The sequence below is a fragment of the Phascolarctos cinereus genome, unplaced genomic scaffold (assembly GCF_003287225.1).
Source record: "Phascolarctos cinereus isolate Bilbo 61053 unplaced genomic scaffold, phaCin_HiC Scaffold_2;HRSCAF=192, whole genome shotgun sequence".
Taxonomy (NCBI): domain Eukaryota; kingdom Metazoa; phylum Chordata; class Mammalia; order Diprotodontia; family Phascolarctidae; genus Phascolarctos; species Phascolarctos cinereus.
In genome coordinates this window covers 252,395,051-252,422,684 of record NW_027555625.1, presented here as the reverse complement: position 1 = coordinate 252,422,684, position 27,634 = coordinate 252,395,051, and the positions used below count along the sequence as shown (strand labels likewise).

Here is a 27,634-nt window from a genome sequence, read left to right as displayed (position 1 = left end):
AGATTTGCTCCCCAAGGACAGGTAAGGCCTTCCAAGGCAAGGAGAGATGGCTTAGAATTATCTGTGCCTCAGTACAGAAAACTGATTTGCCTCTACCATTTGCCTTTAAGATCAATTCAGTTCAGTTTCAGTTCAACAGACCTTTGCTGACAGGGCACTTAAGATAGAAATAAATTAGACCCAGGTTCTGCCTTTAGGAAGTTCATAGCCTGTAGGAGTGAAAGAAAAACAGACCTAGACCCTCTCCTCAGGAAGTTTGGAAAAGGAGCAGACTCAGGCTCTGCCCTCAGGAAGCATTTAACCAACTGACAGATTATGGAGCACTTGTTGGGACGCTCTTGTTTAGGGAAAAACAAAGAAGGAACAAGAGCTTGGGTCCTTCCTTTAGGGAACTCACAGTCTGAGGAGGAACAGACCTGAGCCCTAAACTCCTGGACCTCATCGTCTGAGGGTTACAGATAAGAAATAGACCCAATCCCTGCCTTTAGGGAGGTCACCATCTAGGGGTGATAGACAGCCAACCTGGGCCCTAAACTCCAGGAGCCCACTGCCTGGGAAGAGACAAGAGTGGAAGACTCAGACTACGTGCATGGGGAACTTATAGGCCCCTGGGCCTTCAGAGATAATACATAGATACAACTATAATAAAAGGCAGGAGGTGAACATGGATGATATTCCAGTTCTGTGAAATCAGAGAGTAGCGAGATTAGTTGTGACAACCAGGGAAGTCTTCATGGAGAAGGTGGCATTTGGAAAGGTTGTATGATAAACCAAAATCATGCTGGACTTGAAGTCAGAAAGTTGAGAGACCCTGGTTTCAGATTCTGCCTCTGATACCAGTTTTGTGATAATAGAAAAGTCACTCTTGAGTTATAGTCTCCACATCTGCAAAATGGAGGCAACAAATGAGAAAATGTAGGTAAAGGGCTTCGTGAACCTTAAAATTAGCTAACTGTTATTGTTGAGTTAGGCTGCTAGGCAGTGCAGTGGACAGAGCTGGAATCAGACAACCTGTGTTCAAATCCGGCCTCAGACACTTACTAGCTTGTGACCCTGGGCAAGTCACTTACTCCTGTTTGCCTCAGTTTCCTCATCTGTAAAATGAGCTGGAAAAGGAAATAGCAAACCACTCTACTATCTTTAACCAAGAAAACCCCAAATAGAGTCATGAAGAGTCAGATACCATTGAAACAACTGAACAACAACATTGTTGAATTGGGTCTGGAAGGATGGGTAGAATTTCAGTAAGTGGAAACATAGTCTGGGAATAGGAAACAGCATTAACAGAGGTGAACTAGGGTCTTGAGGATACGTCCAGACCATATGGAACATAGAGTATGGGAAGGGCAATAGAGTGAGATAAGACTAGAAAGGTCAGTTGGGGCCAGACAAGGGGGCCTTGAATGGTGGGTTAAGCAATTCGCATTTTATTCTTCGAGCACTGAGGGCTCTTCAGGGCTGTGATTTGGAATCAGGAGACCTATGTTCACATCTGCCCTTGTCATTTACTACCTTGAGTGTCCTTGGACAGTCACTTTATTTTATATCTTAGGGCCTCCACCTCCCTGTTGTCAACTCTAAAATGAAGGTGTTGGATGATTCCTAAAGGTCCCTTCCAGCTCAAAAACCCTAAGATTCCCTCAGCAGTAATGTGATGGATGGTAGGGATTCCCCATTCCTGGAGTGCTTTCATTGCTCATCTCTGTCTCTTGGCTTCAAGTCCCAACTAAAATCCAACCTTCAACATGAAACCTTTCTACAGGTAGCTTGTTTGTACATATTTGCTTACTTATTGTCTCTTCCCATTAGACCGTGAGGTTTTTGAGGGCAAGAACTGTTGTTTGCCTTTCTTTGTGTCCTCAGCACCTCACAGTGCCTGGCACATAGTAAGTATTTTAAAATGCTTACTAATTGAGGAGAAAATGTGGTAGGAACAAAATGTGTTGGGGAACAAAAGGTAAAGAAGGCCTGAATTAGGATGATGCAGTGGGAATGGAGAGTAGAGAGATAGTCCAAGCAAGATTAAAATGGAATAATTAAGAGGACTTGGCCACTCACTGGATGTAGGAGAAGAGGAGAGGAGTCAGAGTAACTGAAGTTGATGGTGCCATTGACAGGGACAGAAGAGGAAGAAGCTGGTTTGGAAAATAGATAATAAGCTTAGTTTTAGAAATCATGAATTTGAGATGCCAGCAAGATACCCAGATAGAAGCATTTAGAAACCCAAAGAAGGAGTTTGAGATTGAAGTTAGAGATGGAGAAGGAGATATTCCAGAGAATGAGAGGGATACATGAAGAGGTTAGTGGGAATGGAGAGTGGGAAGGAAAGAAAACATCATGAACAGGACAAGAAACCAGAGAAGATGAGGAGAAGGAAACAAAACATATCAGAGAGAAAGGAAGATAACAAATACAGACATATAGAAGGTGGAGGAATGGTGAGCAGAACTAGTGAGAGACAGAGGTGGACACTGGGCTATAGCACCATAGCTGGCCCAAGATATTCCCACACCCGGCCCCATCGCTTCCTGCGGCTAACAGTATATGCCTTTGTGGTAGGGAGCCAAATAGTTGGGCTCAGCCCTTCCCCCACTTCAAATCAACAACCATTTATGCAATCCCTACTATGTCCCAGGTTCTGTGCTAGAGAACAGGGATACAAAGAGGAAAATAAGAAAGCCCCTGCCCTCAAGAAGCTTATATTATAATTGGGGGGGGGGTCATTAATATATTAAGCATATGTGTAACATATGGAAAATACAAAAATAAACTGGGGAGGCAGTAACAAGAGGGGGAATTGGGAAAACCTCTTATAGGAGGGTTAGGAGCTGAACTTTGAAGGGAGCTACCGATGCCAAGAGTTGGAGGTAAGAAGGGAAGGCATTCCAGGCAAAGGAGGCAGCTTATGCAAAGGCACATAGGCAGGAGACAGAATGTCTTGCCTGGTGAACAGTGAAGAAGCCAGTTTGGCTAGAATATCAAATGTATGAGGGGAGTAGTGTATAACCAGGCTGGGATGACAGTCTGGAACCAAATTATTAAAGTAAGAGCTTTAAATGCCAAAGAGAGAAGTTTACATTTTATCCTGGAAACAATAGGGAGCCACTGAAACTTATTGAGCAAGATAGTGACATGGTCAAACATACTTTTAAGAATATCAGAATCACAGTTTTGTGGAGGATAGATTGGAAAGAGTTAAAACTGGAGGCAGGAAAACTAGTTAGGGAGCTATTGGAAGAGTCTGAGAGAGGTGATATAGACCTGAATTAGTGTGGTTGTGGGGTAAGTGGGAAGAAGGGACCTAAAGAACAAGGAGATCAGCAGGAGGTCAGTCTGGGTACTTGATCAGGACTTGGGGGGGGGGTGGACCAAAGTTGCCCAGAACACTGTCCATCCTTCAGACACCTCAGTCTTTTTTCAGCAAGACCTGGACAATCAATAGCAGAGCCCAGTTGGAGGTGACCTCATTCCCTAAGCCAGGTACCCCAGCAACGAGGCAAGGAGGGCACTGGCAGGAGGCATACCAGGGCTCCCATATTTCTATGTTCCTAACATTTCTGATATTTCCCCCAATCTCTGAACCTCGCTATTGAGGTCTAAGATACCAGGACCTAAGTGTCATACATTGAGACTTTCCTTCATTGTTAATACTCAGACAACTCTAAGAACTCACATTGGGCTGCCTTACTTTGCCCATCAGCTCCTCAGCTGGAGCCCAAGGTTTGCTATTCCCATGTGGGATACCATATCAACCACCTCTCAGAGCAAAATATGAAGGCAAATGTTTGTTTTATGGCTCTATTCCACCAGCGGGATCCAAAATCCCAGACAGTTACTACTGGAGCATTACTGCAGGTCTCCCCATCCCGTCTGAGTCTCCCTCAAAGCCTTGCTCTAAAAACCCAGGTGTCTGGATAAAACAGAAGCTAGAGCCACTAAGGGAGGTATGGCCACACCCAGGTCTAGCCCGTTGAAAATTTCCCTCCAAGGCCCCAGTTGACTGGGTCATCTGAGATTTGATTGGCTGAGACTCTCCTCCCTGCCCCCACCGTCCGGGGATTCCCTACTGATGAGCCTCTAAATTCACTTGTTGACCCATTTTTGGTTGCGTTATGGATCATCAGGTGAAGTAGGTGGCAAAAGGGATAGAGTGGGAGGCAGAAATCTTCCTCGGTTCAAATCCGGCCTCAGATACTTACTAGCTATGTGACCCTGGGCAAGTCACTTAACCCTATTTGCCATAGTTTCCTCATATATAAAATGAGCTGGAGAAAGAAATAGCAAATCACTCCAGTATCTTTGCCAAGAAAACCCTAATTAAGGTCACAAAGAGTCAGACACAACTGAAAAATGACTACAACAAATGGTTCATCCATGCTGGTGTTAACCCAGGCTGGCCTCTTTTCTCTACCCAGAATTAAAACTTGGGATGCCCAGGGACCCCGCAGGTGGCTTGTGCCTAGCCCCAAGGTTGACCTGGAAAAAGAAGAGACCGTCTGTCTAGGCTATCTGTCCCCTTCTCTGGCCCCTATTCTTAAGGGATGAGGGGAACTCATAATAGAAGGAAAGGTGTGAGATAAAGTCAAAGCAGGCATGTGGCTGAGATTAGGAGCCATAGGAGGGGGAGATCCTAGGGCTGAGCCAGGCTAGGAATCACTGTGGGGGAGGCTTAAAAAGAAACCATAGCTTAATGCAGATGCCCCAGCTCCCTGCACCCCTCCCCTAACCTGGCAAGCCCCCGGCCCCCGCAGCAGATGTATCAAGCTCCACTAGCAGGGGGTGACTGGTGAAGAAGCAGGGATCCTGGTAAGGATGGGCCAAACAAATGACTGGGGGAGGGAATGGTCAGGGGCCAGGCAAGGGAAGGAAACGGGGCTCTCGGGGTCTGGATACCCCACATAGGCTTACCTAAGGGAGAAGGTTTGAGCCCTAGAGATGGAAAGAAAGTAATTTCATCCATCCCCTTTACTACTCTTTTCAAAACCTCTAAGGAAAAAGCCCTTGGTCCAGCCTCCCCCATCTCACAGAAAAAATGCCTGACCAGGGTTTCTCCTCATGCATAAATCTGCATTGTAATCCATCTCACGTTCTTAGGTTCAGTCCTTTGAGGATAGTAGATGGTCGGCAACTTCCTGGGACTGTTGAGAAACAGTGAACTAAAAGCAGTTGGGCCCCCTCCTTTCTTCTGTCCACACTGCCCCCCCCCACACACACACCTCCTGGGCCTCTGAGAACTAGAGGCAGAGTGGCCAGAATGAGACCAGGAGGGAACATGTTTTCGACCCCATGCATTCCCTTGGCCCCTTCCACCATGACCCCACTCTCCTTTGGCTTCCTTAGGGCTAATGTGACCTGGTCTTTCCAGTGATCGACCACCCCCTCTCCCCAGCTTCCCCTCCCCAGAATAGGATCAAGGAGGGGCTGAGAGAGCAGGAAGCGTGGAAAGAGGAACAACCCTCTCTTCCGGGTTTCCGGCAGAGAAATGACTGAGCAAACCTATGGGAGGGCGGAGATACAGTCCCAGAAGCTCTAGAGAGGTCTCAGGCTAATGGGGGGGGGAGGGGTAGCAACATAAAGTATACTTTATAATCTCTATTAATCAAATAATAACCTTGGCATGTGGATTGGGGGGCATGTCAGATCAGCAGTCACATTGGAGAATCATATGGGTGAATCTGGGAAGTCTCCTTGAAGGAAATGACTGCTCCATAAAGAGATCCACAGCAGCAGCTTAGCAATCCCATTCTCAGGTTCTGTTAGTGCCCAGAGTTATAACTGGTCCTCTTGAACAAAGTATATCCATGCAAACACCCAGGAGCTGTGAGGGGGCCATCACCAAACAAAAAATTCCATAGAGACTCAGAAAGCAATGGCATATGGTGAGAGGTAGGAAGGAGGTCCATGATACCAGATTGTGAGGTCCCCTCTCCCCAGGGCTCCAAGCTGATACAATATCTGGAAGGTGACAAAAAGGGCCTAGGGTGGGATATTGCTAACCTAAGGGTGGGAGAGGGAGGCTTGGGGACTCTCAGCAACCTCCTCCCATGTAAAAAACTGACCCAGAAGTCAAAGGTATACAGAAAAAGACTAAGTCAGCAAAACTACTCACTGTTATTTGTACGCTTTCGGTAACCATGAGTTCACTACCTCTCAAGGCAGCCAATTCCACTTTTGGACAGATCTCATTGTCAACTAGTGCTTCATTATATTAACCTGAATCCTGCCTCCCTATAACTTCTACTTAATACACCCAAGTTCTGACCAAGCAGCACAGATTTAATACATCATTCACATAAGTGTTCTTCAGCCACTTAGAAAACAGCTATAAATCTTCTCCTCTCAAAGCAAAACTCTCCCATTTCCTCCAATCATTCCTTATCTGGCAGCCCTCTTATCTTCCTAATCAGTCTAATTCAGATGGAGCACAGCTTGCTAATGCCCCTTTTCCCCAAATGTGGTACCCAGAATTGAATGCTCTAAATGTGGCCTGACCAAAGCAAAATACTATAAGGCGTAAGAATGTCATTTCCCTCATTCTGAACACTGGTTGGCTAGCATGTTACTCTTGATTCATATTGAGCTTGCAGTCTACTAAAGCCTCCAGATCTTTTTCACTTGATCTATTGTTGGTCCACACTGCCCCTAATCTGAGCTTGTGCGGCTGATTTTTTTTTTCAACCCAAATTGAAAAGTTTGCATTTGTCTGTATTAGGTTCAACCTATTGCTCTAACCTATTGAGATTTTTTAACATCAAGATTCTGTAACATCAGTCCATTAACACCACTTGGGGGAGGGAGAGGAAAAGGGGGGGAGTTTTAATGTATCTTATCTAATTGTACCATCCTCAAATCCTCATCTCTCACTCTTGTCTATAAGAATAAGATAAAGAACTTTATCAAATGTCTTGCTGAAATCCAGACATAATATGGCATTCTTCTGACCTACCAGCTCAGTAAACCTATCAAAAAAAAGAAATAAGATCTGTGTGGCAAAACGTGTTCTGGATGAAAATAGTGAGAAGTGGTGGTGGTGCAGCAGGACAAGAAACAGGTACATGTCTCAATTTTGAAAAAGCTTAAGATTTTTTATTGATAGGCCTATGGACTTGAGTTTTATTCTTGGCAAAATTCTAGACCAAAGGAATTTTTTTTTAATCTTTAGAAAAGGAAAGAGTGAGACACTAGGAACATGCCTATTTCTTATCAAGCCCTATCATCACTGGCACCTTCCAGTCTTTTAAGGAGCTCAGCAATCTTATCCATAAGTCCTTTTGGTTCCCTGAGATGTGTTCATCTTGATCTGATGACTTGGCCTCATAGAGGGCAGATTGGTACTCTTCCTATTTCTTCACTTCCATATCAATTCCCTAAATTATCATTTTTCATCCTAATCTGAAGATCAGTCTCATTGTCAGAGAAAACAGAAGTAAAATGGAATTATCACAGAATTTGAGAATTGGAAAGTACCTCAGCTACCAGTTAGTCCAGCCTACACCCAAAAGGAATCCCCACCAGAACATTCCTGACAAGTCTCATAACATTCTAGCCTTTACTTGAAGACCTCCACAGAAGGGAAAATCCACCACCTCCTGAGGAAGCCCAGTCTCTATTTCTGACACCCTTTATTGGTAGGATGGGTTTTCCTGATATCAGACCTAAATTTGCCTCTTTGCCATTTCCATCCATTACTCCAGGTTCTGCTCTTTGGGGCCAAACAAAACATTTTTGATCCCTCTTCTGTATGACAGCCCTTCAAATACCTTAGCACTTCTCATACTTCTACCCTTTCTCCAAACTAAACATCCCCAGTTCCTTCAGTCTATCTTCATGTGGGTAACTAGGAGTGCTGGGTTTGGAATGAGGGAGACTCATCTTCATGAATTTCTCAGACACTTCTTAGCTGTGTGACCCTAGGCAAGTCACTTAACCCTATTTGCCTCAGTTTCCTCATCTGTAAAATGAGCTGGAGAAGGAAATGGCAAACTACTCCAGCATCTTTACCAAGACAATCCCAAAAAAGGTCATGAAGAGTCAAACACGACTGAAATGACTCAACATCTTCATGTGACATGGATTTGATGCCTTTCACCATCTTGGCTACCATCCTCTGGATGTTCTCCATCTTATCAGTGGCCTGCATAAATGGGGGCACCAGACTGAATACAAAACTCCAGATGTGATCTGCCCAGGTTGGAATATAGAGTTGAGTGATTCTGTTTTTTCTCTTATCATCCATTATCATAGACCTATCCACCGTAAGTGTTTTCTTGTATCTTTTCTTGCCCACAGCTTAGCTTTAAAAAAAAACTGTTCTTTAAAAAAAAGCTGTTCTTCTTATTGAGCTTGGCATCCATTGCCAGCATCAGTTGGCCTGTTCTGGATTTTGGATTCATGACACTCTTCTTAATAGGACCATGCCACTGTTTGTGTTCATCTGCAGTTCCTTGCCCTTGCTTCAGTCTTTCAAACATGTCTTTTAAAAATCTAAGTTGTTCGACGATTTCTCTGTATATTCACATCAGCTTTTAATTTTTTAGTGCTTTATTGATGCCTTTTTTACTGACCTCAAAGTAATTTCCCACCACTGCTCAGACTGAACCCTCCCTTGTGACCAAGAAAAACAATTCAATAAAAAACACCTAATACCCAAACCTTGACTGACAAAGTATAAAATACCTGTACTCGTAGAATCCCACCTCTCTGCCATGATAGAGGCATGTTTCACTACCTCTTCTCCAAGACCTTTATTGTTGTCTTTTTTGTTATTGTTAATCAGAGTTTAACTTCCTCTTGGCCTTTTCACTTACATTGTAGTCATTGTGTGAATTGTTCTTTTGGTTCTGCTTATTTTGCTGTGAATTGGTTCATATGGATCTTCCCATTTTCTCTGAATTCCTCATATTTGGCATTTCTTACGCCACAATACTATTAATTCACATGCCACAATTTTTTCATCCATTTCCCAATCTATGTACACACATCTATCTGTATAAATGCTGCCTGCCACCCCTGCCCTTTACTTTGTCATTGGAATAATGTGTTTATATTCTCAGAATTTTGTTCTAAAGATATCCAATCCATTTTGGACCAATTTCCCTTATAGAGTTTTAGGCCACAGAGACTTAACTATCCTTTCCTTGAATCGTTTGAAGTCTGCTTTCCCAAAAGCTTGGCTGTTCATTAGATTGACTACTCACTCTAAGATGGCCATGTCTCCCCAAAGTTCCTGCACATCAGTTGTTTTCGATGATGTTCAACTCTTCATGATCCCATTTGAGGTTTTCTTGGCAAAAATACTAGAGTGGTTTGCTATTTCTTTCTCCATCTTATTTTACAGATGAGGAAACTGAGACAAAGAGGATTAAGTGACTTGCCCAGGGTCACACAGCTAGTAAGTGTCAGAGGCCAGATTTGAATTCAGGAAGATGAGTCTTCCTGATTCCAGGCCTGGTACTCTATCCATTGCACCACCTGCCTGCCTCTTCCTGTGCATTACTAACTAGTAAAAAAAAAAAGTTTCTCTCATTGCTTTCTTTGTGTTCTGAAAGATGAAATTATCGGCAAGAGAAGTTAAGAGTTTGGAGCTGTTATCTCCTCTGCTTTTAACAGAGAGCTCCAACAGTGGTGTATTCTCAACGAATTCCCTTATATACTCAAATATTCAACTAGCATCTTTGCATCTTCTGGTTTTAACTGTAACATGCATCTCCCCCAAGGATACCACAACACTTGTAATTTTACAGTAGAAGCTACTTTTCCGACTGATCCTACCTGATTAACAAGGCCAGAAGGAGAGTTAAGCATACACCTTGCTTTCTAGTGTTGTTTTCAGACCATTCTTCTTCCATCTTTTTGATGTCATCTATTGGCCTTCAGATCACTTTCCCAGCTTTCGAGATTAATCTAATATCAAGGTTTGGCCTTCCTTTCCTTCACGTCTCTTCCCATCATCCAGAAAGACTTCTGTATTCATGCTGATAACCATGGGCATGCATTGAGCAGAAGCCTGTATTGGCACACCTGATCCACAGTTTATGCATACTTCATCTTCATCATCATCCCTACAACAACCTGACTTCTCAATTCCTCAACCTCCTTAATGGCAATGAACTTTGTCATCCTGCTTCTTACATACATTGACATAATCATACATTAGACTTCACTATCTATCAGAAATGTACCATACTTAATCCTTCCACTTCTCCTACTCATATTAAACAAGCTCTTTGCCTTCACTGTGACTTCCAGTATTTTATTCATCCTCTTCTCTCAGTCCATTTCCCCCAAAATGATTTCATTTCAATGTTTCACCAACTATTATCAAATTTATTATCTAATTAGTACTATCAAATGAGATATTTATAAGGTGCTTATTAGCACAGTGCCAGGCACTTATTAGGCACTATATAAATATGTATTCCCTTCCTTCCCTTATTATTCTAGAATACCTTGCTTCCCTGACTTTCTATTGTTCCAGATCTGTGAATCCTCAACCCTGAGTAATCCTTACCATCCAACTGTTCAGACTTAGGTCTAGACTGAGCTTGGAGGGAGAAACAGATGCACTATTGTGGTATCTTGTGGCAGGATTTTACAGCCGATGACTAGGCCAGGAGAAGAAAATGGCCAAGGATGTTGGGGAAAGAGATCTCAAACCTTACTTGGAGGCATGATTGTAGGGATGGGAGACAACTCCTCAGACACAGATTCATAGGATCATAGGATTTAGAGCTAAAAAAGGATCGTAGAAATTATCTAGTACAACTTCCCTCATTTTACAGATGAGAAAACCAAACCCCAGAGTGAGGTCAAGTGACTTGAATAGAAAGTTCTACAGTAAGCAGCAGAGGCAGGATCCCAACCCAGGTCTTCCAAATCCCCATCCAGTGATCTTTCCACTCCAGCATGCTGTTCTCTCTGCCAAAAGCAATATTCTTGACATGCCTTAATGATAATTTCATACTTCAGAATGTGGAAGAAAAGGAATAGAACTGCTATTCTGGATCAGATTCTGACCAATAAAGAAGAACTGGTTGCTAAAGTTAAAAAAAAAAATGATGTGAACCTTGGGAGAAAGCAATTCTTCACAGAGGAGAGAAAACAGGAATAGTCTGATTGCAACCTAAAATAGTCACTTTACCATGTTTGCCTCAGTTTCCTTATCTGTAATATGAGCTGTAGAAGGAAATAGCAGACCACTCCAGTATCTTTGCCAAGAAGACCCTAAATGTGGTCACAAGTCGGACACAACTGAAAAATAACTGAACATACAACAACAACCCTAAATTTGGGTAGAATGAATTTCAAGGATTTTAGGGAAAGTATAAGTAGACTTCCATGGTACTCAGGGGTAGAAAGCTCTCAAGAATGCAGTTGTGAAGATACAAACAGACAGTTTCAGTAAGGAAGAAAAGGGGAAGCTGTCTAGGAACTCTAAAGTGGATACATAGAAAGTTCACTGGCCAAGATTTTTTTTATCTTGTTATAAAGCAAGGGCAAGTAAGTGAGAATGAATACAAAAAGAGTTCTATCACCCTGTAAAAAGAGTTTCAGGACTGCTAAAATTCAGAATGTGTTCAGGCTGATAATGAATGTTAAGGACAATCAAAAGACCTATATCCTTGGGTACTGAATGCATTTCCAGGTGTGATTGCTGAATCCTTGTCAATGATCTTTCAAAACCCATGAAAAACCCAAAAACCCACTCTAGGATAAGGAACAGGCAAATATCACCATTTACAAAATAAGAAAGGGGTAAATTCTTTCAATAGGCCTTAAACCTTGGCTTTAATTTGCAGCAAAATTCTAAGAGAGAAAACATTGATCACCAAGTGTCAAAATAGCTTCCTTAAAAACAAGTCATGGTTGATGAACCTCATTTCTTCTTTTGACAGGGTTACTATCCTGGTAGTCCATGGGAATGCCATAGAAATATAAGATACCAAGATTTCAACAAGGCATTTGAGAAAGACTTGTGGACAAGATGGAGAATTTTAGGCTACATAATACAGTTAGGTAAATTTAGAACTGATTGATTAGACAGACCTGAAGAAAAGTTAGCTCTTAATTGATCCATGTCAGCTTTGAGGTCAGTTGCCAATAGAGAGCCCCAAGGATCTCATCCCCTTGTCACTGTGCTGTTCAGTATTTTTATCATTGATTTGCATGAAGGCATAGATAACATCTGCGGTTGATGTGAGACTTGAACTTTGAGTCAAGATTCAAAGAAAATTGACTAGAATGATAGGATAAATCTAATCAGAAAAAATGTAATTGCAATGAATGCAAAGTCGTACGTTGGGGTTAAAAAAAATCAACTGCATAATTACGGGATATGAGAAGCATGTCTAAGCAACAGCTTTGTGGGAAAAAAATCTAAGAGTTTTAGTTGATCTCAAGCTCAATATGAGTTAAGGGAATGAGGCAGCCAAAAAAGTAGAAGCAGTCTCAGGCTACAGTGAGAGGCCAATGTCTAGAGGTAAGTTTCTTGGAATTGGAAGAGACTTGTAGTTCAAAGAATTCAAAGATTATCTAGACCCAACCCTGAATTTTATTTGTGAGAGAATTGAGGCTCAGGGTGTCTCAGCTAACAAATAAGGTGGGATTCAAACTCATGCCTTCTGACTCTAAATCCTGTCCCACATGGCTAGATTAGTGCTGTCCTGGTCAGACCACATTTGGACTATCGTGTTCAGAACTTGGTACCATACTTGGGAAAGAACATTTACAAACAGGAACCCATTCAAAGGAAGGTGACCAGAATGGTGAAGGAAATGGAAATCATTAGGTAGAAGGATTGGTTGAAGGAATTAGGGGTGTTTTGCCTGAAGAAAAGAAGCCTTGTGGAGATTTGACAGCCATTTTGAAGTATTTAATTAGCCATCATGTGGAACATATGGTCAGACCAGTAGCTTAGAAATGTTCATTTGGCAGCTGTATGGAGGATGGATTGGAGAGAGGAAGAAAGTGGAAGCAAGAAAACCAATTAGGAGGCTATTTTAAATAGTCCAGACAAGGGTAACAAATGGGAAATAGAGAGGAGACAAATGTGAAAGATGTTGGGGAGCTAGTGCCAACTAATTGGATGGGGTAGAGAGAGGAGGGGGGAAGAGAAAGAGAGGAATAAACCTGGATGACTAGACTATGACAGAAATTGGGAAGTTTGGAAGAGGGGTGAGGAGAGGATAATGAACTTCATTTCGGACATGTTGAGTTTGAGGCTCCTATGAGCTGTCCAGGTAGAGAGAGCCAGCAGACAGTTGGTGATACAAGACAGCACATAGGAAATTAGAGGTGGCTATGTAGATTTGGGGGCAGTCTATGTAGAAATTGTCATTGAACCCATAAGAAGGACTAATTGTTGAGGATGTTGTTATGGCTATTCCTGTTCTGGTATGGGATGAACTGGATGGCCTCTGAGGTCCCTTCCATGTCTGAGATTCAGTGATTTCCCCAGTACAGCTGTTGAGTATTACTTAAGAAAATCCCCAAATTCAGCTGACTTCTCCCATCACAAATTTATGTTATACAAGTTCAGCTGGGCCCTGGATGCTGTTCAGAAATCCTACTCTAACTTTACCAGTTCTTTATCTCATTCCCCATAATGTCTTTTCTTCTCTCCTTTCCCTTCCCCCAAATTCTATCCTTTTTCTATACGTAGAACAGATGATGCTAGCCTCCTGCATCACTGAGAAGATTGAGGCCATCTGACATCAACTCCCTCAGTCATTCTCCTCCATTCCTTAAAACTTCTAGCATCACCACCCATTCCATGTCCCCCATGGCTTTAAGAAAGCAGTATTCTTCTCATTTAGCTTGCTTTCTTAATCATACTGCCTCATTCTTATGTCTTCAATCTCTCCCTTTCCAATGACCCTTCTCATTTGCCTGCAAACATGTTGAGTATCCCCAGTCCTTAAAAATGCATTCCACTGGGGCAGCTAGGTGGCACAGTGGATAGAGCTCCTGTCTTGGAGTCAAGAGGACCTGAATTCAAATCTGGCATCAGACACTTGATACTTACTAGCTGTGTGACCCTTGGCAAGTCACTTAACCCCATTGCCTAGCCAAAAAAAAAGGGGGGAAAATGCATTCCATTGACTCTTCTACCCTCTCCAGCTACCAGTTCCTCTTTCTCCTCCCCTTACTGCTTCAAAGATTCCTCACCCTCCTGCTATTTCTTTAACCCTGCCTCCTGTGTCTTCTTCACTAGTGGGCTGACCTACCCTACCCGTGGAATGCCCTCTGTCCTCCTCTGGCCTTCCTCATCCTTTAAAGCCCTATTCAAATGCCATCTCCTTCAGGAAGCTTTTCCCTAATGCCCTATGGTCAGTAATAATCGTTCCCCTCAAATCTCATATAACACTGTTTTACAACTCTCCAATTCACCTATCATGTATTATTGTGTATGTTTGTGCTATGTGGCCCTCCTACATTTAAGTTTCATGAGGGCAACGATAAGTCTTCTCTAAGCTTTCAAGCTTTCTCTGAGCTTTTCAATCACCCACTGCTCCCACCACCACCACCATTACCACCATATCTTCTAGCACCTAACATAGTGTTCTGCACACAGTAGAGCTTAATCAGTTCTTAACCCCTGTTGAATGAATTGTCTAGGTGAAATCCCCCATTATAGTTCCATCCTGCTTCCAAGTCTTCAGGTCATCTGTCAGGAACTCATCATCTGCATCATCCATGACCTAGTAGCCTGTAGTAGAGTATGTACTGTATCACCGGCTTCTTCCTCCTTTGATCGGCACCCAGATGTTCTCCACCAGGCTTCCTCCCCTCAGACTCTTGCATTCCCACCTAGGACCCCACATTTTTGAAGTACCAAGCTGCTTGACCCTTCACATTTGCCTAGTCTGATCCTCTTGAATAAGATGTAACCTTTCATAGCCATATTCTAATCATTGAGCCACAAACCATCATGTCTAAAATCCTACTGAGCAAGTTAGCCTTAAAGAAAAGAACAAGCTCTCACCAATACCTCTGTCATCATCTAGTTCATTATGTCTGTTTTACATATTTTTTGTGTATAACCATCTAAATTCTGGGTTTTATTGCTGTTGCTTTTATTTGATGTTGTCAAATTACCAGTCCTTTCCTTCTGCATTATACCTGCAGGTAAAATATCATTTGTGGTATCTAGGGCAGCTAGGTGGTGCAGTGGATAGTGTACTGGGCCTGAGTTGGAATTCCCAAGTTCAAATCCAGCCTCAGATACCTACTAGCTGTGTGACCCTGGGCAAGTGACCTAATGTGTTTGCCTCAATTTCCCCAACTGTAAAGTGGGATAATAACACCTATCTCCCCCACCCTCCAGGGTTGCCAAAAGGATGAGATAATATTTGTAAAGTGCTTAGATTATTATATATTACCATCTGCCTTGGTAAATAATATGAACAGTTTTCCCCCTCCCTTTCTAGTTGAAACATAAGGCCCTCCTGAACAGATATGCAAGAAAATATATAGTTTACCAGTCCTCTTCAGACATTTTCCATTCCTGGCCATCATTCTTACCTTTAATTTGCATCCATGATGAAAATATGACCACTGCCTGTAACTACTGCCCACGACACCATAATCCCAAGTAGTGTTTTAGAGGGCCTTTCTGTCAATATCATTCATCTCTACACAAATCACCAAAAGTGAATAGTAGTCATCAAGTCTGAGTAGCTTCAGGAAGAGTCATAAGAACCAGGTTCATATACTGTGTTACCTTCAGAAGCAATGTATCCTCAAGACCTCAATGTTCTCACCTGTAAATGAGGAGATTCAGCAAAATGATCTCTAAGGTCCCTTCCAAGTTTAATGGTCTGTGATTTATGGCACCTCCCAGTTATTTATTATCAGGCTGACTTGTAGCCACCTTGACAGCCCTCTGGAAGGAGTCACTATCTATCAAGACTCATATCTTCTTCCTATGGCCAGTACTGGTTGGCGCCCTTCCCTGGAAGCGCCTCTATCTCCTTATCACCATTCAGTGGAGCACTGAAAGCCGTTTCCTCTTTCTGAAGCCCTGCTTCACTTTCTATGGGAAAAGCTTCCTGCCATGGTCCTTCTTCTTCCCATCCTTCTCTGTCACACTCTTTCATCCTCTTGACACCGATTAAGATCGCCTCTTGCCTCTCTCTGGCTTTTTGCTCTTCCCCTGAAGAGTTTCTTCAGTCTTTTCAGACAGACAGCCATTGCTCCAGCCTTCTCACCTTCTGCTGTAATGAGACTAGCTCACATTTTATCCACAAGAATACTCCCTTTGTTCTCCTTACCTGCTGAAACTGAGATACCATGTTCCAACGTGGCTTTTGCTGCTTACTCTTCCTGACAGCCTCAGGCTCGAGGGGGTTGGGGGGAAAGGGGAATTGTGGGGAGGAATTCTGAGCCAAATTTTTTTTCTAGATTTTTTTTTAGATGTTCCACACCTTTTTTCTGGGGCATTTCAACTTTTTCTGATACCTAGTGCTAGTCAGGTGCCTCTGATTTGCAATGAGCAGATTCTAGTCAACCCCGCCCTCCCAGTTGCAGTGATTGTCCTCAGTTGTGTGACCAGCCCTCCTGAAAAAAAATAGTTGACATCTACAGCTAAAGTGTTTCACATATGTTATCTCTGATCCAAACAATACTCACTGTGAGGTAGGCATTCTGACTTCCAGCTACTTCTCATCTATTCCTTTTTCTTCTCTTTTCACTACTAATCCTACATCAGCTGCTTTCTGTTATCTTGACTTTTCACTATGTCATAGCTTCTGGAGAAAGGAAAATGAGGGAGCCAGGCCTGAGAGTACATTGGGGACCCCACCTAAGCACTGTTTGTCATTCAAGGATCAGGGATGTGTCAGGAGCCTGAGCTGGATAAACAGAAGTCACTTCTAAAGAACAGTCATGAGGGGGGAGGGAGAAGGTAAGGGGTTAGGTGGTCCCCTCCTTCTCCCACGAGACCAATTGTGGGTCAAATACAGTCCACTCTGAATTATTCAGACTAATGAAGGAGGGAATAATGGGATAACCAAAACAGCAGAGCCCAAAGTGCCTTCTCCTTATCTTTGGGAAGCCAGGCTGATCACATTCTTGGCTGGGTATTGGGAAGCCCAGGCTAGGATTGAGAGTTTGCTCTAATAAAGGAGAGAGAGTATCCCTCTCTGCAAATCCAGCCCAGACTCTCATGTCATTATAACAAGTCCATTTTCCCTGTAAGGAAAAGGAACAGAAGCTAGGGGGAAATTATGTTCTGGGGGGAGAGATAGAGGGCCTTATTCCAAGAGCGCCCCTCTGCAAAGGAAGGTTCAGCAAGGAGGGTCAGTACTAAGACTATTTCTCTATTTTCCCCAGATCGTTTAACCAAAGAGTGTGGGCATTGGGGCCCAAAGTGGAAGGAGCACTAGGGACAAATACAGCCCATTCATGCCAACAGCTGATGAGGCTGGGAAGCAGGTGAGAGAACACCACCTTGACCTCAATTTGCCCTTTCAGGGAAATGGTTACAACATATCCTTGGGATACAGAGAATAAGGAGAAAGTTGGAAAGATGAGCTGCTCAGGCTGGGAAAATCCATACATTGGGAAAGATCAACCCTAGGGTTGGGGGGAACCAGACACTGGGGCAGGGCCCCAGGCCTCCTTATTCTTGTTTTCCAGCACACAGAGCCTGAGGAGGCGGACAGGCCCCCATCTATGTCCCGAAATGACTCAGCCCCTCTGGCTCCTTCCCGGCCCAATGCCTGCTGCTTCTGCTGGTGCTGCTGCTGCAGCTGTTCATGGTATGTGTTTGTTTACATATAAACATGTGTGTTGAACTTACTAGCTGTGTGACCCTGGGCAAGTCACTTAACCCCAACTGCCTAAAAAAAAATGTGTGTGTCTCTGTGTGTATGTGTGTGCTGCATATGTGGTGGCCTTAATAAATGAGTATCTAGAATGGGGTTATTCTGCCATCCTGACACCAGCACCTCCTAGGCAGGTACTCTCCAACATCCATGAGGTAGCTTCTTTAATGGTTATGAGTCATTACACTTACACTCACAGGCTAGGAGTCATCTTAGCTATCCCTTTTCCTTTGGGTAGAACAGCTTCTAACACTTGACCCCAGGACCAGTCACCCCAACAATAATCCTAAGATGGACCCCAGCACACCTACCCTTCAGGTCTCCTGACTGATAGTATAGCAGGAAAGCAGGTAATCCAATGAGTAGTTAAAACACACTTCAGTAGCATTTGACCTTAGGAGTCTGCAGGTCCAGCCCTTTCTTGAGCTATCTCATCCCTCTTGCCACCATACCTGATCATGACAGGAATGGGGTGAGACAAAGAAGAAACAGACTCTATCCTCACCCTTGGTGAACTCATAGTCCTGAGAAAACAAGAGGAGCAGATTGGGGGTCATGTCCCTGGGCAGTTGCCAGGCGTGAGAAAACAGATGAGGAGCAGCAACTGTCTCTGTCATTAAGAGACAGTCAATGAAGAGATTGAGCTCTTGCAGATTTAAAGGAAAGAGTAAGATGTGATCAAGTGCTACATCATATGATCTAGTCTATGGATTTGAAGTCCATCACCACCATTTACTAGCTGTGTGATCTTGGACAAGTCATCTTCTTTCCTTGGTTAATCTTTTTATCCATCTCTAAAAATGAGAGTTTAGATTTAGATGATCTCCCAAACCCTTTCCATGTCTGTCATTCTATAATTCCATGTTATATAACTACTTCAAAATACCAAAGAAAGGAAAGATTACTGGACTAGATAAGTTGAGGAAGTCTTCTTAGAGAAGATGAGATCCTCAGTGCCTGAGGCCTGGCCTTACTCCTGGGGAAGGAGAAGGCTAAGGAAGAAGGGGTTAACCATGCTGAGGCCAGATGAAGGAATTAAAGACTACTGATGGCAGGGGCAGAAAGGCATGCTCTTTCTCCTCACCGGAACCCCAAGTTCTAGGGAAATCTCGTGGAAGTGGAGCCTGAATCTTGGGTTCCAGAATTTCGCCCTTCCTGCTTGGAGTATTCATTTACAGAAGATATGAGGTGAGAATGTATGAGCCTAGGTTGGGAGTATGTGCAACATGTCTTGAGTATGTCTATGTATGACTAGGCATGTGTGCTCCTATATCTGTAAGCATGTGTCTGAATCCACATGCTTATATCTGCATATGTGCTTCTGTGTGAGTATGGGTGTGGGGGGGGGTGGTGGATGTGACCAAGGCAGTGTGCTGAGTGCTGGTACTACCTTTCAATCTCACCATCAGGAATGAAGATCGGCAGCGGGCTTGGAAGACCTCTAGAGAGACCAGACTGGAGACCATCCCCAACTGTGAAACTTGGTAATTCTCTCCCATTACATGCCCACAGTCATGGAGGAGGAGGAAGCTCTCTTCCCTGGGGGACTTCACAGTAGGGTTAGCAAGTTTCAGCAGTCAGGAAGCTTGACTTTGGCTCTGAGGGGAATTTCAGTTTTCCAAACAAAATAGCTTTGGAGAATGAGGGGAGTGGAGAAAGCTGGTGATGGGAGAATAAAGGTCAGCTGATACCCTCACAAATGTCTATCCCTTCCATGTGGACTTACACATTTGCAGCACCAAACCCAGCCAAGAAGAGGTCCAGAGCTGGGCAAAGTCTTTTGACAAGCTAATGAAGAATCCTGCTGGCCGCAATGTGTTTCGGGAGTTCCTTCGTACAGAATACAGTGAGGAGAACATGCTCTTCTGGCTGGCCTGTGAGGAGCTCAAGGGAGAAGGAAACAAGCAAGCCATTGATGAGAAGGCTCGGCTTATCTACGAGGACTATATTTCCATCCTCTCTCCCAAAGAGGTGCGGCCTTGGGCCCCCAGAGCCCTCAATAACTTCAGTATCCCCTTTCCTCCCCACCCTAGGGTCCTGCCCTCATTCCCTAGTCCTTGTGTTCCTCTCTCTCATCCCCTCTATGCCAGGACAGGGTTATTTATCCCTTCTTGGGTCAAGATCACTGCTAATGTTTGGCATTGTGTTTGCCCCAAAGAGGGACTGCGGTGATGGGATGGATGGTGTCATTATCTGGCAGATGCTTTATCAATGTTGCCTGTTCACTGGGAGACAAGTATTGATCTGACTAGTCCAAAATTAATCCCCCCCCCCATTTTGCCAGTGAGGAGTCAGCTGGAGGGTGGCAGGGGGAAAATATAGAAAGACCAGTAAGGTTGAATCTCTCGAAGGTGCGATCCTGCCCAGCCCCAGGGAGGGAAGGGGAGGAGAGGGGGCCACCAGTGTTCTGGCCTCTGGGGAAGGTAAGCCCCAACCCCCATGTAAGCCTCAGGGTACCGGGAGTGCATGCTCACCTGTAATCCTCATACTCAGGTGAGCCTGGACTCCAGGGTACGAGAGGTCATCAACAAAAAGATGCAAGAGCCATCATCCCATACATTTGATGATGCCCAGCTCCAGATCTACACCCTCATGCATAGGGACTCCTACCCTCGCTTCCTGAACTCAGCCTTCTACAAAGCCCTGCTCCTCAGCACCTCGAGATCCTCCTCTGAGTCCTAGGGCAGCCTTCCCTCCCCATGGAAGGGATGAGGGCAGCCTAGACTCTTAGTTCTACAACACCTAGAGGGACGAGATCTGGCCACTCTGGAAAATGGGACCAAGGGGGCAGTTATGCCTATGCCCTCTCTCTTAGAGAAACCTCAAGCTTTTCCACACAGAATTGTCCTCTTGTCTCTTGAGGTCACTGCCCACTACCTGTACTACAGTGTTGGACCAAGTTATCTTCACAACCTCAGGCCTGACTTCTTGTTAATAATAACAGCTCCCATTTCTATAGCGCTTTCTGGTTTACAAAAGCGCTTTCCTCACAACCACTCTGGGAGGTAGGTATTGCAAGTATTTTCCCCATTTTACAGATTGGGAAACTGAGGCTTTCAAAGAGGTTACATGACTTGGCCAGGGTTACATGGTTAATAAGTGGCAGAGCAGAGACTCGAACTCAGGTTTTCTGACTCCAAGTCCAGTGCTCTTTCCACACCACCACAATGCCTCTTTTACTACTGAACCCCTCGTAGGGACCCACAGGGCTCTCAGGAGGAGAACTGGCTATTCAGGGCAGAGTGGAGCAGTGGAGGGTGTCGTAGGGCCGGAGGACAGCCCTAACCAGCAGAACCTGCTGCTTTTCTTTTTAGATGGTCACTTTATGCTCCCTCCTCTAGTCCTGTCTCCTGGCCAACAACCTCCCCCCAGGAAGGGAAGGTTTAGTATTATTTTTTTTTAAGTCTCTGTATAAAGAAGTGTCAAGTTTACATTGCCTTTGCTGAGGCCAGCACCATGCTGAGAGCGACACTGAACTCGGGGATGTGGAGGGTTGCAGCCCTAAAGTCCTCCTTCTCTTTAGCCTCCCCCCCCACCCATCTCCATGTTAAAGTATAGTTTAAAAAAAATTTTTTTAAAGGACCAAGCTCCTACTACCACCCAACACCCACTTCCACCTCTAGAGCAGCAGGATTCTGGTAGGAAGTAGGTAAGACAGACATGTATTCGAGCTAAGGCCGTGTCTTCCCCCAAAGAAAGGCCCCCCAGGACAGTACCCCCACCACACCTCAGTTTTCTGGTGGTAATTTCTCGTGGCTTTGAGATCCTGCCATGCCCAAGAGACAGGAACTATCTATCCCCATTCCCCTGCTTCCTCCCATCTGTCCTCTTTAAGGCCCTGGGTAAAAAAAAAAGGAGAGAGCCCTGGGGAGGCAGGGAAAAGCTGCAAAGGAGAAAGGGGGAGGAGGCAGAATGATCCTGTAATAGAGGCTCTGCCCAAGCCCTGAGCTGAGAAGTCTTTCTTTCTCATGCTGGCCAGCAGGGACTGGGTAGTTCTAACTAACCATTTTTGGGTAAATGCTTTGGCACTCCTTCCCCCACCCCCACAGTAGCCTCCAGTCAGGCTCCCTGTTTTCCCATCCCCACCCCCACCCTCCTCTTCTCTGTGGCTCTGGACTCCCTTCCCCCACCCCTTTACTGCACATGGGTAGTGTCTCACACCTGGCTTACAAGAAGAGGGCTAGAAGCCAGCCAGGCTCTTGCCCACTTTATTCGCCCTTCCAATCCAAGCCAGCCTAGAGTTCTGTGCCAAATTCTGAGAGGCCATCAGAAAGAAATTCAACCCCTGAGCCAGATGAACTCAGGCCTCTGAAGATGCCTCTTTGGAGCTCTGAGCCTGATCCTCGTAGACCCTGAATGCTTTGCTTGGGGAAACAACTTGAGGACACAACTTGAGCAGACTTCTTATGGGGGAGGTAGGGTAAAGAAAGAGACCACAGGGCCATTAATTTATAAATGAATATACAGGCCCCCTCCCCCTCTCCCAGGCTTGCAGGGGAAGGAGCCAAGTCACTGAAGAAAAGTCTTTGATGAGGAATATAGTCTACTTACGGATATATTTTTGTAAGGTAAAAACCATTTGCTCAAAAACTCAGGCTGTCTCTAGCAACACTCCCAACTCTCCACCCCTGTGCCAGCCATTCCAGGAAGAAACCACTGATCCCCTAATCAAGCCCTAGAAAATTATTGGTCTCTCAAGTATTTTTTGTATTTTCATATCATTTCTGAGTCTGCCAGGCTGTGAAAACAATAGTCTTTCCTGTATGTTTTAGGTGGGGGGAAACCATGGTTTTAATATTTATCTCCCCCAAATTTAGGATGTTCTTTTTATTGAAAATATTTTTAAACAAAAACAAAAATAGCTTCTCTTTCTTTCCCCTTTGGTGGCTTTGCAGGGATGGGAATGGGAGGCAGGGTAGGGGGTGAGGAAGGAAGGCTGAGGGAAACACATAGAAGCCCTTCGGGTTAGAATCCCTGGGGAGAAGAGGATGTACCTTTTACTCACCAGCTTACTAAACTTGACCGTCTTTCCCAACACTACCTCCGGCTACCACCAGGGGGCAGGCCTTCCAACTCTAAATTAGTTTTCTGACCCAGTCCCGCCCTAAAGAAGTGCTACTCCTGGTCCTTATCTATCAAACTGGTTCACCTACAGTTCATAGATGCCTTTTACAATGGGGTAAGAGAAGCTTTCATCTGTCTAGGTTAGACATAGTGTGGCCTTGAGGCAAGAGAATGTCCAGGATGAGGCTGGCTTATATATCATTTTACAGTAACAACCCCGGACCACAGAAACAGGCCAGATGTCTGACTAGGATCCTTCGTTTCCTGGCAAGCACCTTAGCCCTGGGGGGATCTGACTGGTTGGCTGTAATGCAGAAGACATTCAGGGGCGATGGGTCCAAAGCAGTCACACACAGAAGGCAAGACTGCTCCCCAAGAAGCAGACAGACATGCTTCTGTCCAGATATCCAAAAGCAGGGCTTTCCTCCATTTAGTGCTTGGGATATATTTAGCTGCATAAACAAATTTCTTCTATCAGGATTCCCTGGTGACCCTTAACTGATATATCCCAACTGGTATGAACAAGGCTCTTGTTCAGCTATGCCATCCAACTGGGAGGGGGAGGGAGAGCCAGTATGTCACCCTTCTTTCATCAATATTAGTTGAGCCCGAGTTTTAACTCAGAGATAATAATTGCTAACATATAGTGCCTACTATGTGCCAGTCACTGTGCTAAGTGTTTTACATATATTATCAAGATACATTCTGAGTGACATCAGGAGTTGGGGAAAGTCTACTTTACCTTCTAATCTAACTATAAAAATGTTTTTTAATGCACCTCGCTTTAGGTAGGGCATCCTTTCAGGGACCTGGTAGCCTAGAAACAATGATTCAGGGACCTATGATGTCCTCAGCACGTTAGTCCCTCCATTCATTCAGATAACAATCTCAGCCCCTTAGTGGATCACAGATTGAGAGCTGAAAGGGACCCGAGAGATCATTTAGTCCAGTCATCTCATTTTACAGATGAGTAAACAAGCCCAGAGAAGTTAAATGACACAAAAAGTGAAAGGAAAAAAACAGGATTCAGACTAAGGGCCTTTGACTCCAAATCCAAGGCTCTTTCCATTATGACACAGTGCCACCATTAACAGCCATTGTGAAATGCCGATTGCTATAAGGAAAAACATTAACTCACTGGCCAATGTTCTGGTGATAAGCCTCTCTAAACTTTGACAGGCTGGTCCTTGAACAACAGTCAGTCTTACTGAGCCTGCACTCAAAGTTGGTAATTAGTACCAGAGCTTGGGCTCATACAGTACAGCCATAAGAACTCAGGGTCACTTCCATGCCACAAGGAGGCATCAAAGCACTGTAGTGGAACTTCATGAGGTTATCTCAAAAAAAAATATGTATATTAGGCTTAGGGTCAGAGAATCTCAGAGCTGAAAAGGACCTGAGAAGTCAACTGTTATCCTCAGTATGAATCCCATCTATAACATGCCCAATAAGTAGGAATCCAGCCCCTACTCAGAGACCTCCAATGATGGAGGGAGATCATTACCTACCACTGTAGCCCAAAGCCACTTTAGGACAGCTGAACCTCCCCTACTAAAGCAACGACGTCCCAGAACAAAAAACCCAGCCACATTTGATAAGCCATGTCCCTAACTGCAATGAAAGCTTAGCAAGAAATCATGTTAGTCATCTCATCACTGATGAGATAGCCAGAGCCTAACATTCCCTGTGAAGTTTTGGGCCAGAAGAACCCAAGGAGATGTGTGTCAGTGATTCCCTCACATTGGTGAGGGAAGACCATAACAGCCATACCTGTAAGGACAGGAAATACTCATTCTGACTCAGAATCTCCACAACCTTTTATGTGCTTGACCTGTAGTTCAGCCTGAAAAGCACACAGGCAGATCTCTGGAGGCAAAGAGATTCAGAAAAAAAAGGTCAGAAAAACCTGGTCCTGATAGGTCAGTAGCTTGGGACCTTCTGGGTTTTGATAAAATTTCCATGCAACCCTAAAAGACAATCACTTCATCTGCCCCCATATCTCTCCTCTCTTTCCTCTGTGTGCATACATACATATATCTATACTTAACATGTGCATACATATATATACACACCAAAAAAAACCACATGTGTATACATATGTACACACATAAATATACACGCACATATATTCCTCACATGCAGGCTTGGCCAATTGTGACAAGCTCACAAACCACAGCTTCCTCCCGGCCCTAAACTGCCGGGGATACAACAGATGCTGGAAAATGCCAACTATAGCCCGATTTCCTGCCTGACACAATGGCTGAAACTCCAGACACTTCCTCATATTAATGGTTCCTGCAGGACCACAGCTTATGTGTCATATGTGAGAAGGGCAGCAGCCTTCTCAGCCTTGGGTAAGCTAAAAAAGGGTTGCTCCTGGATTCGGCCAGCATTTCCAGGCATTCTCTGGGAGGCTAACATTGTGGGCAACTTCTAAGGCCTGGGAAAGTGTTCTGTCCAATGCCCCTGTTCAAATAAGCCCTGTGCATTTGTGATGACCCGACCTTTCTTGGCCAAGAGATGCTTCTAGGATGCCCTGGCAGGCAACAAGATGTAGTATATGCTCCACAATCTGCAGAGGTATGAAGGCCAAACAAAGCAAAGAATCCTAGAGAATCACAAACTTCACTGAGGCTTCACAAGCTGCCTCCATCTCTCCACCTTCCTGTGAATTCATCAGATCACTTGCCTCCTTCCCTCTCCCAACCTGTTCATTGCTTAGATTCTGGAGCAATGCTGCAGTCCAAAAGCAAACTACAAGAGGATGAGGGGAAGCAAGCAACTTGGGTCATCTACACCTAGATAATTCGCCACTGGAAAAATTTTTTAAAGGCATTACTTTACAATATGGCTAAAACCATTCATTCCCCTTGTTCCTAAATCAGGAAACTGGCCAACAAGTCAACATGAGGCTTAAGTCCTCACATACCTCCGGCTCTGAAGCCAGCATAGCACTGAACAGAGTGAATGGGGGTAGTGCTTTGTGAAGGAGTTGCTCCCTCATCTCCTGAAACCAAGGGCAGGCAATAAGAACCTGAAGTTCCCCAGGACAAATGTGGACTTCAGAAACATTGGGATAGCCATGCAAGTCTCCTGTCCTCATCCCATGCCTTCTGTGACTTCCTCTGTGCCAGGGATCGGGGTTTGGGAACTGGTACACAGCCTGCTTGTTCTGCAACCTCTGGTGGCAAAACCTATTCTGGCTTGGTTTTTCAATGCAAATTTCCTTATGTTATTTAAACACGTTTATGTTTTTGGTTTTTTTTTTTAGGCAATTGGGGTTAAGTGACTTGCCCAGGGTCACACAGCTAGTAAGTGTCAAGTGTTTGGTCTAAGGCTGCATTTGAACTCAGGTCCTCCTGACTTCAGGGCTGGTGCTCTATCCACTGCACCACCTAGCTGCCCCTACGTTTATGTTTTCTTAAGTAACCTGGTTGCTACCTCTGAGGTGTTGTTGAATTAAACTGAACAATAATTTTCATGTGAAGGACCTGAATATTTTTTTTTGAGGCAACAGAGTTTAAGTGACTTAAATACACAGCTAATAAGCATCTTTTTTTTTAAAGACAATTGGGGTTAAGTGACTTGCCCAAGGTTACACAGCTAGTAAGCGTGGTCTGAGTAAGTTTGGTCTGAGGCCAGATTTGAACTTGGGTCCTTCTGACTTCAGGGCTGGTGCTCTATCCACTGTGCCACCTAGCTACCCCTGCTAATAAGTATCTTGAAGTCACATTTGAACTCAGGTCTTCCTGACTCCAGGGTTGGTGCTCTATCCACTGCACCACCTAGGTGCCCCAATCACCTTATTCTTTGCAAGATTCTACCCCAGCCCGTGAAGTCTTTATAATTGTCTGGCCCAGCAAATTCTCAGGGAAAAGTTGGGCTTCCTGAGGGCTCAGCAAAGTGGGTCAGGTAGAAGCCCATCACTGGCAGCTCATGTTAGTGGTCTGCTGCCATGACCACATCCTTTTGTAGCACCATATGCTACTGCTATTCTGCTCATCTGTCTCGGGCGGCAGCTTTAGGGCCTCCTGTTGTGAGAAGAGTAGCAGAGATGTCAGCTTTCTCACAGAGCGGGTGGTCTCATTCTCCGTTGCACAGGCAAAGGCTGCCCAGAACAGTCTAATTCCTAACACATTGGTGGAGGGTCTGAGTATCCTCACATGTTGGTTTTCCTTCTATGTTGCTTCTCTTGAAGAATCTTGGAGCTGTGGATTCTAGGACCGTATCTAGTCCACCGTTAACCTGCATTGCTCAGGACACAGCTCTGATAACCTCTATTAAGAATAACATGCCCCCCATACCAGAGGAATAACAATGCTTCCCTAAAAAATCTTCACATCTTCAATCTGCCCCTATCAATGAGGATATCTGATTGATTTTGGTATCAACAGCCTCCTGAAGCATCCTCAACGAGTGGGGGGCATTTACCAGGAGTCTTGCCAATGGCAGTATAGTGCTTCCAAACTAAGTTCTACAACAGCAGGAAATCCAAGAGGAAAATGAAACAATCTGCCTATCTATGATTCTCAATCTCTCTCTCTCTCTCTCTCTCTCTCTCTCTCTCTCTCTCTCTCTCTCTCTCTCTCTCTCTCACAGACACACACACCCACACCCCCCCCCGCCACCCCTCCCACACACACACTCCTACCTACCCAGTTACCAGTTTCCAAGTACCCAGTTTTTAAGGGAAGGGGAAAGGGCAGATGGAAAAATGAAATTCCTGATACTTGAAACTCCCAAAA

General features: G+C 44.4%; 1 protein-coding gene across 4 annotated transcripts in view; it reads left to right on the top strand.

Moving 5' to 3' along the window:
* RGS19 (regulator of G protein signaling 19) overlaps nt 1-26,376 on the top strand; it is a 30,815-nt gene extending 4,439 nt beyond the window's left edge. Inside the window, exons 2-6 of one of the 4 annotated variants that reach the window (XM_020981670.2) lie at nt 17,332-17,433; nt 17,638-17,759; nt 19,235-19,309; nt 19,562-19,796; nt 20,319-26,376. In XM_020981670.2, coding sequence (XP_020837329.1) covers nt 17,404-17,433; nt 17,638-17,759; nt 19,235-19,309; nt 19,562-19,796; nt 20,319-20,507 — 651 coding nt within the window. In that variant the 5' untranslated portion in view covers nt 17,332-17,403 and the 3' untranslated portion in view covers nt 20,508-26,376. Of the gene's footprint in view, nt 1-17,331; nt 17,434-17,606; nt 17,760-19,234; nt 19,310-19,561; nt 19,797-20,318 lie in introns of those variants that run through there. The other 3 variants (XM_078149924.1, XM_078149923.1, XM_078149922.1) reach the window with 3 other exon arrangements.
* The last annotated feature ends 1,258 nt before the right edge of the window (nt 26,377-27,634 follow it).